General features: G+C 39.9%; 1 protein-coding gene and 1 long non-coding RNA gene across 2 annotated transcripts in view; both read right to left on the reverse strand.

Moving 5' to 3' along the window:
- SELENOI (selenoprotein I) overlaps positions 1 to 11,645 on the reverse strand; it is a 39,976-nt gene extending 28,331 nt beyond the window's left edge. The window contains exon 1 of the mRNA XM_011356527.2: positions 11,466 to 11,645. Within this exon, the coding sequence (XP_011354829.2) occupies positions 11,466 to 11,522 (57 nt within the window). The 5' untranslated portion in view covers positions 11,523 to 11,645. The remainder of the gene's footprint in view (positions 1 to 11,465) is intronic.
- LOC111737544 lies at positions 4,537 to 9,865 on the reverse strand. The gene is made up of 3 exons (XR_002779462.1): positions 7,888 to 9,865; positions 6,238 to 7,846; positions 4,537 to 5,253 (listed from the first exon to the last, which is right to left on the reverse strand). It is a non-coding gene; the product is annotated as an uncharacterized LOC111737544 (long non-coding RNA).
- Positions 11,646 to 13,145: the final 1,500 nt, after the last annotated feature.

A 13,145-nucleotide genomic window follows, 5' to 3' on the forward strand; every position in this document is an offset into this window, starting at 1 on the left:
AAGAATGTATGAGACATAATACTGAGTCAAAGAATTGAGATACTAAGGAAAATGCTGTTATAGATTCCATTTACATGAAGTTCAAAAACAGATAAAATTAATTTATGGCAAAAGAAGTCATAAGAGTAGTTGGTGAGAGGGACTGAATGGGTACCTTCTGAAATGCTGGAAATAATTCCGGATCTAGAACTGGGTGGTGGTCATATGGGTACATACACATGTAAAATTTCATTAAGTTATACACTCCAGATCTGTACATTTCTATATAATGTATAGCTAAAAAGAGAGAAAATAAAGAATATACATGTAGCAGTGTGCATGTGTGTATGTCTGTGTGGTGTACAGGTGTTGGGGGGAGGGAGATGAATCCCAAGATACCTTCCAAGCAGAGAAAATAAAATGTGCAAAAACCACAAAGCTAGAAATGCTTGAAATACTGGAATGAGCCAGTATAGCTACAGCTTAGTGGAAGAGCAGTTTGAAATGAGACTGGAGATGTGGACACACCCACCCAGCAGGACCACGGGGAGCTGAATTTTATCTAAACCCAATGCATGTATTGATTTATATTTTTAAAGGATCACACTGATTACAATGTAGAAAATGGACTGGAAGGAGGCAAAAGTGCAAACAGTTAAGAGACTGTTATAGTACATCAGGCAAAAGATGATTATGGGTTAGACTGGGAGCAGCGCAGTGACTCTAAATTCCAAAATACCCTGTGACATGCCCATTTTTGAGGACATTAGATATGTGAGTCTCCTCTCATTTAAGGAAATTGGCTCTAATGAAACAAAAACTATGGAACCACCTCCTCGAAACTAAAAGTATTTCCTTTATACAGGTACTAGATTTTAAATCCCTTCTGTACACTGATAAGAAAACTCATAGCAGCTGACTCACTCTTGCACTAAATACAGAGCTCTGGATAACCTGAGTTACTGTCCTGAGTAATGTCCAACTATCTATATCAGCAGATTTCCTTTGCTTTGTGTTCTAATCAATACGAGAACAGGACTCTTAATCTCAAATGATTTTTAACATAAGGCCTGTCTTTACTCATCTGAAATATAAACTTTATACCCATAATACATATTTTAGTTAACTATGGGAATACAGAAAATGTACTGAGTACAAGCTAACAATAGTTCTATAAACTGTACTTATTCAGATCTAAGCAAAGTCAAATGGCATTTCCGAGATTTTAAAATTATTTCCAAAATTATTGAGTGCAAAATCATCCATGTTTTTAGGAATAAAAAGCAAGACAGCCACAAAGAATCGATTTTAGTTCATGACTAAGTTCATTGTATGAAATTATAGTATTTATTGCTCATATCAACACTCCGGACATCCCTAAAATGAAATAAACACATTATCAATCTCTCTTGAGAACTCAGGAGAAAGAAATGAAATGTCAACTCTCTCTTATTTTTCTACTTCTGTGCAATGAAGCTCAGGGTCTTGTAAGGTACCGGCAAGGCACTGAAGTCAGGTCTCTTCCGACAGATCTCGTGATTCAATCAGGTTTAGATGTTTAAGTCTTTACAGGGACAGAAACTGTTATGGCCAACATGTGCTCCACCGTTTCTGGAGCAGAGTTCTTTAGCATTAGCATTCCAACACTTCAAGCTAGTCACTTAAGCACAAAACATAAAACAAGGGCTCTCAAGTATTAAAAACTGTTATTCACTCAAAAATTAAGAGCGGCCTTTCACATACAAATGTGAGATTCACTGATTGCTGAGATATAAAGGGACAGTTAAGAGAATACAGGAAGCTTCTTAACCTGATCCTTTCTGCTTCTGGCACACAGTAGGCTGAGCTCAATATCTGCATGTCTGTACACATGAATAAATACACGAACTATTTTGCATGTTTATTTAAGTAGTAGTAGTAGAGAATCAATCTATCAGTGATGAGAAACGTTACTCCCTTCACCAAATCTATTTTCCCCCAGAAAATGGACCATAACAACTTTTAACTTCACAAGGGGAAGTTCCTCTTACTACTCCCTTATTAATAGTATCATGTTTGCATTCGTATGTTTTATAGCTTCCAAAGGACACTTATATCTGCTCTCCAATATGATGTTGTAAGATAGTTAAGGTAGACTAGTCTTCCCTGTTTTATAGGTGAAGAGACATGAAGTTCAGAGAGTAACAGCTAGATCTAAACTGTAAGTCCTTTCTGAGTCATCTTGGAACATTTCTGTGAAATTAACTGCTTCACTTCGTTTTAAACCCGACTACTCTTTCCTAGCTCAAATACAATTATGAGCTACCTAGATCCAATATACTGAAATCATTATTAACATAATATCCTCCAATACACATTTTTCTGTCTTTCAATTTGTGGCAGACACATGCTAAAGTAATCTCCAATGAGTCAAGCCCTTGTATAATCAATCCTCTCCCCTTAATGGGTCATTTACTACTTGAGGGTGGAACCTGTGACTTGCTTCTAACAGACAGAATATAGCAAAGACAATGGATGTCACTGCCTTGATTAGGATACGCTATGTAGCAAAAGTGATGAGATGTCACTTCCATGATACGTTTGTATGTAAGACTCCATCTTAGCAGTTCAGAGAAGAGTTTCCCGCTGATCTTGAAAGAGCAAACAGCAATGATGTCAGCTGCCTTGGTGAGAGCCACGTGGCAGGGAAAAGTGGGCAACCTCTAGGAACCGAAAGCCTCAGCCCTACAAGTGGAAAGAACTGACTTCTGCCAACAACCACATGAGCCTGGATGAGGAACCTAAGATCCAGATGAGGACAGAGCCCAGCTGACAGCTTAACTGCAATCCAGTGAGACCTTGAGCAGAGGACCCATCTAACCATACCCAGATTTCCTGACTCATAGAAAAGTGCATTGTTTTATGCCAAATCTGTGGTAATTTATTACCCAGCAACAGAAAACTAATACACAATTCTGAAAGCACTACATCATCCTCTTTTCTTATAAGAGATAGCTTGAGGCTCCTATCCACAAAAATCAAGACTACCTGATGTCTGAGAGCTAACTTACGAATGTTACCTGATGTCTGAGAGCTAACTTATGAATGTTACAGTAAGTTTCTTATTCCTTTACATTCACTTCTTGGTTTTATTAACTGCTCTCCAGAATGCAATACAATTCAATACTACTTTGATGAGGTGGTTCTCAAAATGTACTAGCCAAACTGGATGCAAATTCTTGAGCTCTACTGCAGAGGTACAGAATTAGACACTCTGGCGGTGGGGCCCAGCAATCTTTTACCAAACCCTCCAGGTATTTCTGATGATTACTCAAGTTTGAGGACCACTGTTCTGGTGAAAACAAACAGTAAGGGTACTCCAGCCACTCCTAAACTGAAGGACAAGCCACACCATCAGATTAGTAGTCAACACCTATACCTCCTCATGGTGAATTCAAATACTACATTTCAAGTGAGACAGGTATAATAAAATTAAGCAAATATTCACTAAATGCTTACTAAATGCAAGGCATTGTGCTAGGAAAAAATCTACTATAACAACACCAACTCTAAACTTAAAAAGAAAAAAAAGGTTATATTAACGCAGGGATAGAAATAAAGTTTCTTAAAAGTACTTATTAATATAAGTCTAAGAACTACACCCACAGAGAACATGACTCAGTGGGCAATGAGATCTCATGTCAGGGCAGACTGTCTGCTAAGAAGTCAGAGAGAAGACAGTGGTAAGAGAGAACGGGAGAAGAAAAAGCAAGTCATAAGGACAAACAGGTTTGCCTGCTAGACTTAACCTATAAATAAGCTCTAACAAGAGATAAGATAAAACAAACGGAGTATTCGGTGAAGGAACTTGAAATACTTGCTGAGAAATCTGGATACTAAACACATGATAAACACGTGGAAGGTATTACAGATTCATAAACAAGAGAGTGGCATTTGAGAAAATTTACTTACTCTGCCTGCTATACTATTATACATGTTTAAACAGAGGAAGAAACCTGAAGTCAAAGACTGCCTGTGAGACCCAGGCTAGACATTATGTTATATGCTAGCTAATGTTCACAAACAGGGAAGCACAAATGTCAAGTGTTATTTTTAATTTATTTCACACTAAGATAGCACTATGTGCCAGTTACTGTACAAATACTAACTAATTCAATTTTGATAATGATCTTATGAGGTAGGTACTACCCCATTTCACAGGTGAGGAAACCTAGTTATAGAGACTAAGTAACCTGCTCAAGATCAGAGATAGTAGGTGAGTTCTTTTTAATTTAATGTTAGGCCCAAAGCTAATTATTTAATCAAAAGCCTTTTATCTCAATCACAGCTAATAGTAAATGAGATGTCCTTAAAACTCAACTAAATGTAAGACTAGTACATACAAGCCCACTGGCCCCTACTAATAAAACTGGGGACAGAGAAATCAAAATCAATCTTCTTTTTCAAAATCAATTTACATTTTCTCCATCTGCAAATATTAGACATGAATCCAATTAAGTATGACATTGAAGGTCTTTATTCTAATGTTTACATATCTTATACATAACACCCAGTAACTACAAGGCACAGTTTATATTTCAACCTTAGATCTGAGAGGCAACATAGCATGAAGAACATGGACCCAGGACCCAGGACCCAGAGTGCCTGGCTTCAAGTCTCTGCTTGGGACCTTAAACAAGATACTTAAACTGTTTCTCAGTAAAATGAGGAAAATAATAGTGCCTCTACCTCACAAGGCACTTGTGAATATTAAACGAGATATGTAAATCCTGGCATATAGTAAATGCTATATGAATGTTTGCTATCATCATTGTTATTCAGTATTTAAAATGATATTGCTCTTGCCACAAAACTTTCCTTCACCGAGCTCACTAGACTTGGCCTGGTCCCTCACATACCCACCCCTTTCTTGAGCCTCAAACTTACCATGGTCTTCCTGGTCTCTGTGCCTTAGTTCCCATGAATCTCTGAAAAATCCTTCCCCAACTCCCTTATGCACTGGACAAATTCTTATTCAACCAAGAAGTTCTTAATATTTAAGCATTACGGCAGTTAGAAAAACAAGCCAACATCAGTGAACTGGTATTTCAGATAGTAAAAGAACCAATTCAAGACGTTTCCTCTAAATAGCAGCTAAAAACATAGTACATCTCCCTACCACTTACTCTCTTTCCCTCTCCCTCTGCAGAGGTTTCCCATCCACCCTTCTTCCACTCCCTCTGAAAGAATCCTGTCTCTGCCAAGTGCAAAAATAATTCTGAGACATTTGTAAATCTATATCTAAGACCACTAAAATGCTTTTCAGACCACTAAGGTACTTACAGGCAGGAGAGGCCACTTCTTCTAATCTATTTAAGGAGACCAAGGCACAACTAAAGATAAGCGATGCATGAATTAACTGTAACACATCTAGGTAAAGCCAAATGAACATATGACATTGTAATCAGCCTGCAACCACAGCAAGTGAAAATCAAAAGATCAAGAATTTCTCATGCTTCTACTGTGGCTCAGGAGCAGGAGGAAAGCATTCTAGTCTTTGGAATCATTACAGAAATACTCTGATGGAGGGCAATTTATCCACAAATGATACCTCTTCAGAACATGAAGTTTTCTCTGTTTTAATTCCAAGTCCACAAATCACACCTTCAAGTGGCCCCATCCAAGAGAAATTCCCAGTGCAAAAGATTACTGTTATCCTGTCACATTCAGCATCATCTGTCATTTAAATTATAATTGTACTTCTCTAAAAATCAATCTCTCATGGGCTATCAAGAGGATTAAATTTTTGACTCAACAAATGTTAGATGCTATCTTTACTAAGGGTACTTTTACAGAATTAATCCTTTATAAAACCTTTACCTCAGTGACTACAGCCTCTATCCACGCAGTCATCCCACCAGAATCTGAGTCATCCCTGACTCATCTTTCATGCCCTGATCCCTACACCAACACCTCCAGCTAGTCAGTCACCTAACTGTCAATTTAAAATCTTAAATCAAAGATTACAAGCTCAAATGTCCACAGGGATCAGGCAGGTAAACGGAACAAAACAGACTTGCATGAAGCCTATGGACTGGTAGAGAAATGGCAAACTAGAGAACAAATACCCTTTTTAAAGACAGCAAGCTCTTCAGCTTCAGAAGATTCTTGTCAAGAAGAAATTCAGGGCCAGTGTTGTCCAATATTCTGGTTTACCAAGAGAACTAGGTGTAGAACAAATAAAACATGTCTGCTGCCAATTACAGTGGGCAGGTTAACCAGCTGTTATCTCCATCTTTAGAATCCCCAACTCCTTTTCAATCCCTCCTGCTTAGATTCAGGCCTTCCTCATTTCTTACCTAGTTTTATGCAGGAGGATCCTTACCTCCACCACCATACATTCACCTTTACAAGTTGCCAGGATGAGCTTCTTAAAATTAAAATCTGATCCTGTTTGAAATCTCTAAGTGGCTCCCCAAAACCTATAACATTGCAATATAACTAAAAACCATCTGAGGTTTAACATGAAGATAACAGCCATCTGTCTAACCTGAATCTCCCAAAGTGGGCCTGAGAATCTGCTATTTAAACACTTTCCCCAGGGGATTCTGATGCCAATGGTCTTTGGACAATAGAAACACTGATCTACAGGGTAAAATCCAGAAGTCCTTTGCATCAAATCATCCCCCTCTGCAAGGGCCCACCTCCTCCTTCAGTCTCCTCTTCTGCTACTCCACCATTAGCCTAAACATCTAACTTCTTCTGGTTCCCAGAAAATACTCTCTCAATCCTCTGCAATTGCCCTCACCCCACCCCCGCGTTGCACCCCACTGGTGTCTTATTGTGCAATGGCTTTTCTCCTCTCTTTATATGGTAATAGTGAGGCCTACTCAGACTTCATCTTTCTAGACAGAGCTCTGCATGTCCCTCCATCACCTCTCTGATGTCTTTCTCAACTCTATGCCTCACTTGGCAGAGCTGCTTCCTTCTCCTCTCCCATAGCACCCAGCACTTACCTAACTGTGTTTATTAACTATTTATAACGACTTACTTGTCCATATGCCACCAAACTGGGTCCCTTGAAAGCAGGAATCTTAGCCTGGCTTAACTGTCACAGCCCCAATGCTATGTCTGACAGAGTAAGCATTCAATAAATGCTTACTGAATAAACAAAATCAAACTGTATGAACCACTAAAAGAGAAGACCAAATTCGAGTTCTTTAGCATTACCATCAAGATGCAGTCTCTCTTTACAACCTTAACTGTAATACTAATAAATTCATAATGATCACCATTCCTATAATCAAGATGTTGTTGACAGCCAATTAACTACCATAGTAGCAAAAACCAATTCCTCATAACATTATATTCTTGTAACCAAACAAGATATTTCACAGAACACTTCCTCTGAAGCAAAATGATACAATTTGAAACTAGTTGATACACTATCAATTAAATTAAAACTATGCCTTCCCTAGGTCAGATTAGGTAAACCACAATATAAATTTCACACTTAGCTAGGTGAGAAAATTCTTCAACTACAAAGACCTATCCATTAAGTTGCCACCCTGTTGCCAGACCGATCCAAAGAAAGGGCAGGTAGAAATGAGAAATAAGCCTCACGAGGGTGAAATCCCTCAGCATAATTGTCTGAAGGTACATTTATAAGGAACAGAGAACAATGGTAGTTAAACCCATAACATCTTCACATTCAAAATACAAAAGTATCCTTCTGATATCCAGGAGATGCACAGCTCCCTTTACTATACTTTCAAAAATGGTCTATAGTCTTTTTTACTTTCACTCCTTCAATAAATATATGTTGAGTGCCTACTCTGGTCATGTTGAACAAGAAAGCTATAGGCCCTGTCCTCCCAGAGCTCATAACCTGACAGAAAAGGCAGGCCCTGTCCTCCCAAAGCTCATAACCTGACAGAAAAGGCAGACACTAATTATTTAACTGTTTAATAAAACTGTGGTAACACAACAAAGAACACAGTGTTTAGAGAGCATATAACACAGAATCCATCCCATGCTCTCTTCTGTACTGAAAACCAGCTGTCTGTATACAGAAACCCAATGACCACTCTACATGTATACCCCTGTCAGCAGTTATTCGGAATAACTGCCAGGTTTCTAACTGTAGCTCTCAGATGTACCTCTACGGAAGATAAAGAAATTAAACTAGTTTAAAAGTAATTTTTCCACCAGCTGCTTTTATAGTATCAATTTTTCTCTACATCTCTTTGCTCTAATATACATGGTCACATCAGAGAATAAAAATCTCTTTCAAGTGTTTTGAGTCTTTACCCATTGATAGGTAAAGCTGTTTTAATTCAATAGGCACTTATAAAGCACTTACTGTCAAAGACCACACCATGGGAACGTGTGATCCTCACGAAGAAAAAGTCTCTAGGTGTGATTCACATTCCAGTAAAATTGACCAGACTTTTCCCTTGGACACCTTTGGATTCATATTTTTTTAATATGAACACGGTACTGAGTAAAGAACTCTCTTATTAGAAGAAATACATTTGTGCTCTCCACTTTTTTTAAAAAGAAGCCTCGTTATAACTAAAATAACATCAACAAACTATATTTTAGTGAACATCAGATGCTTGCTTAATTGATCTGTTTTCCAGGATGATAGGATATCTGCTGTCAGATACAGGACATGAGTCAGATAACGGAAGAGGGAAAAATAGGAACAGAAAAGCATACTAAAATTACCTGTAAATTAAGACACCTATCTAGTTGGAAATATCAATCAAAAAAGACTGCTTCTAAGAAAAAGACACTGCTGCAAATGAAACAGCTGTTCTACACTTACCCAGAAAGTTAGATCCTAGTAAGGAGAAAAAGTTTTACATGTCAATATTTACAATGCCAAACGGGTAACAGAAAGGGGATAAAGCTTAAGGCAAAACAGGAGGTCATCTGGGTTAATAACCTTCTTTAATGAAAGTTGTAAAGCCCTGGCCTGGGTTACCAAGGCTCTGGAACTTCTTTCCACTTAAAATTTTAAGACAAATCAGCAAGCAGCACCTCGGTTCAAAATGGAATAGCACAATATTACTTGAAAGCAGAGGAATAAACTATGCGACTTTCTAAGGTCCCTTACAGTTTTTCCAATTCCAGTTAGACACAACCCATTGTGACTTTTTCAGTCATTCATTCATTCCACAAAGGTTTATTGGGTGCCCAGTATGCACAGCAGCACGGTGCTCAGGTCATGGTGGTTCGCAAGGCAGGTCTAACCACTTGGGTATGACATTCTAGTGGGGGAGACACACTAAACTAATTCCATAAAGAAGCAGAGGGTGCTATGAGAACATACTAAAAGGGAAAGCAGTAATTAGGAAACCCTTCTCTGAGGAACTGATATTTAACATGTGAAGATGAATGTAAACGGGGAAGGGAGCTACATTCCCGGCAGACATAACATTACTTGGAGATCTAAAAAAAGGAAAGGCGAGATGGTTACTAAGGCTGGGAGGGGCAGTGAGTGGCAAGACATGAAGCTGGTGACACAGACAAGGACCACGTCTTTCAGAACCATGTAGATCGTTATGAATTTTTGGACTTCATTCCAAGAGCAATGGGAAGACAGTGGAGGGTTTTAAGCAAAGAAGTGATGTGACCAGTTGCTTATTTTTTTAAAAGATCACTATGAAACATAGAAAAAAGACTGGAAGAGCAAAAGCAAAAGTAGGTGAACAATAAAATAAAGTAGTATTGAATTATAACACAAAGTATAAAATAAATATCCACAAACTCATACTGATATCAATAAATGACTGAATAAATAAAGATACATTGGGAAGAACAGATGAATCTTCCATGCAGAATTCCAAATAAATTATGTCTATACTCTGCCCTCAAAGAGGTAGAACATAACTCTCCACTCCTTAAGTGCTAACTGTGCAGAGTAACTTCCTTCCAAAACAGAGTAACTTTACAGGGAGAAACCTGACAAACAGGTTTGTCAGGCAGACGATCAAAGTCAACATCAACAGTGGTAAGTCATGCTGAGAGCATGTACTCTTCACATAATACAATGAAAATGACACTTCACCTCTGTGGCCTTCTTCCAAAAACCCATAACCCGCATCTAATCATGAGAAAAACATCAGATGAACCTCAAATTGAGGGACATTTGTACAAAATACCTGACCAGAACTCTTCAAAACTATCAAGGTCATCAAAAACAAGAAAAGCCTGAGTAACTGTCACAGCCAAGAGAAGCCCAAAGAGATATGAGAACTAAATGTAATGTGGGATCCTGGATGAGATCTGGGAACAGAAAAAGAACATTAGGTAAAAATTAATGAAATCTGAATAAAGTATGGACTTCAGTTAATAATAATGTGTAAATATTGGTTCATTAATTGTGACAAATGTACCATATTAATGTAAGATGTAAACAACAGGAAAAACTGGGTGTGGAATATATGGGAACTCTGTACCATCTTCACAATTTTTTTTGTAAATCTATATTAAAATATTCTAAAACTATTCTAAAATAAAAAGAATACTTAAAATGTATGTGGGGAGGGTGGTAAAGAAACCACCCTTCTAGTTTAGGCTAAAAATGATAGAACAATCATCATCTGATGATTCACTGGCTGCTGGGTGGGGCAGAGAAATCAGGAGTGAAAGCGACACAGGTAGCAAGAATGAAAGGTTCCTACCCAGATTTCACCCTTGGACAACTGGATGGATAGAAAAGTCATTCAGTGATAAGAAAGCACTGAAAGCGAACCAGATTTGTAGGAAAAGTTAAGTATTTACTGGAAGCCCAATATGTGCCAGGTGCTTCTCAAATTTTTATAATCATTTTGCACGGTAGAGACTAATGTTTGGCCCAAAGCCAAATAAAGAAATAAGGTTTTGGTATCAGGTTTGGTTTCAAGTTTATATGTACTCCAAAGCCCGCGCTTGTTCCATTACACAGTTCCGTCTGGTGCACATTCACACTAACTGGCAGCCCAAGAGCCACGAGCTACTGTCGAGGAAGCCTCTTTACTGGGAGTGGAAGTGGAGTGTATTAGTAGTATGGCCTCAGTACTCACTCCCTCTCCCCGGGCCTCATCTGCCAAAAGACCATCTCTGTCTCTTAAGTTGTATACGAGAGGCGGGCAGAAACTTCATTGAAATGAAGACAATTAAGAGACCACAGTCAGGAACTGTATCACCTCTCAGGAGGCTTAAAAAATAATAATAATGAAGTAAAGAAGCGAAGGGAATTCTCTCGCTCCACTCTTGCCGAGCGGTCTCCGAAGGAAAAGGCGATCCCTCAGGAGGGTGCCGAGTCCGGGCGGCGGGCCTATGGTGCTCCCACGCACCCCAACCCCAAAGCCCCAGGACTCGGCAGGACCCCAGCAGAAACGCCTGCCAGCCCGCCGGGAGCCATGCCGCACAAGGTGACATGGACCGCGCCGGCTCCTCAGCCGCCTGGGAGAGGCCGGACCGAGGAGGGAGAGGGGCGTCCGCGGGGCCCGAGCTACCTTGTACTTATCAAAGCCAGCCAGCTGCTCCGGGCTCACGTATTCGTAACCAGCCATGACCACCCGAACACCAAGCGCCCACTCGGCAGCGACTCTCCACGGCAAGGTGCGGAAACACCAGCACCCGCTAGGAAAGGATGGGGAAAAACTGGGCTGGCAATACGAGAAGAGCCGAGCTCCGCCCAACGCGCATGCGTTTCCGCCTCGGCCACTTTGCCACCTCCCACCGCGCAAGCGCAGTCCCCACTACTCCCCGCCCACCGAGGGAGGGTCGCCAGACAGCTCATGCGATCCGCCCCCGACTGCCTTCGCAGTCCAATCAGCGTGGAAGGGGCAGCACTAAGTCCTGCCTTCCAGGTCTCCTCATCGCTTCATTCGCTAGTTGAAATTGGTGAGTTGCGATAAGGCGAGAAGGGAAGTAAAAGGTCAGGCTCCCAGGGAGCTTTGCTTCTGCTCCTTTCCCCTGGTTAAGGGCGGCGATTATTTGCTAACCCAATCTGTGTGGAGATTTGGGGCTACCCTTTTAATTTTTATGGTAGAGTGATCGCATGCGAACCACTTTAGCACCACCCCAGGGAAGAGGGTTTAGTTCCCGCAAGCCGTAAAGGAGCAGAAGTAAAAGAGCAGAAATAGGGACTGTGCCCCGCCCTCTTCCAGCTCCTGGCATGGTGCGCTGCGCGCAATAGGAATTTAGTAAGCGTGATTTGACCTGGAGAAGCCGGTGAGCGGTTCGGTGAGATACTTTTTGCAATAGGTGAAGGAGAGTGGAAAGGTACTGGAGACAAATTCCTTAGGTCAGTGTTGTTTGTGAACCTTGTACCACCTCACCACGCTCCGCTCTATCAAACTGTTCCAAATTCAGATTGCTAATGTCTCCCGACGAGAAAAAAAGCACTGGTCTCTGAGTCTCTAGGGGTCCTTAAATGCATTTGAAAGAAATGCGTTTACATAACTGGAGTTAACTGTAGAAAGAACACTAGATCAACAGCTAGTGGGTATGAACCTAATAATAAAATTTAATAATAGTAATAGGTGCTACCATTTATTGAGCGCCTTCTGTGCGAGGGAAATTGATATACATTTTTACCAATCCTCATAACAACACTATGAAGTGGAAGGCATTTTCCCCACTTTGCAGATTATTAAATCAAAATTCAGATTATCTAACCTGCCCAGGATCATTACAGGTATTCCCCAATTTTCAGTTTCCTTTAGAACACTTGGCTTTTAGTAAAGAAAAACATTTGCACAACAGGGCCTCAGATGATATCGTTTCATTCATCATGTTTAGTTATAACATTGATTAGATGCCATAGGAACGTACGTGTTTATATCAGTTAGTTTATAGTAAAATTGATTTTGTTATATTTTTCACAGAACCTGACACAGAACCAGTGAGGACCTACTGTACCTGTTTTCACTAACTGAAAGAATCCAAAAAGGGTTGTCCCTTTTACAGAGGGGGAAAAAAAGCAAAAACAAAATCTAGCATTTGCTTTGCAGCAAGCTGTCGCAGAGGCAGCATGCGCCTGGAGCAGTGAGTGGCACTGCTTTTACTATATTTCAGCATTATTTTAGGTTATAAGTGTTGTTCGATGTGATTTGGTTATTTGGGGAGTCTGGTGACAAACGAAATTTTTCCATATAAATTAATGGCGATTGGTTCTTTGCTTTAGGCCA

The sequence above is a fragment of the Pteropus vampyrus genome, unplaced genomic scaffold (genome assembly GCF_000151845.1).
Source record: "Pteropus vampyrus isolate Shadow unplaced genomic scaffold, Pvam_2.0 Scaffold28, whole genome shotgun sequence".
Classification (NCBI taxonomy): domain Eukaryota; kingdom Metazoa; phylum Chordata; class Mammalia; order Chiroptera; family Pteropodidae; genus Pteropus; species Pteropus vampyrus.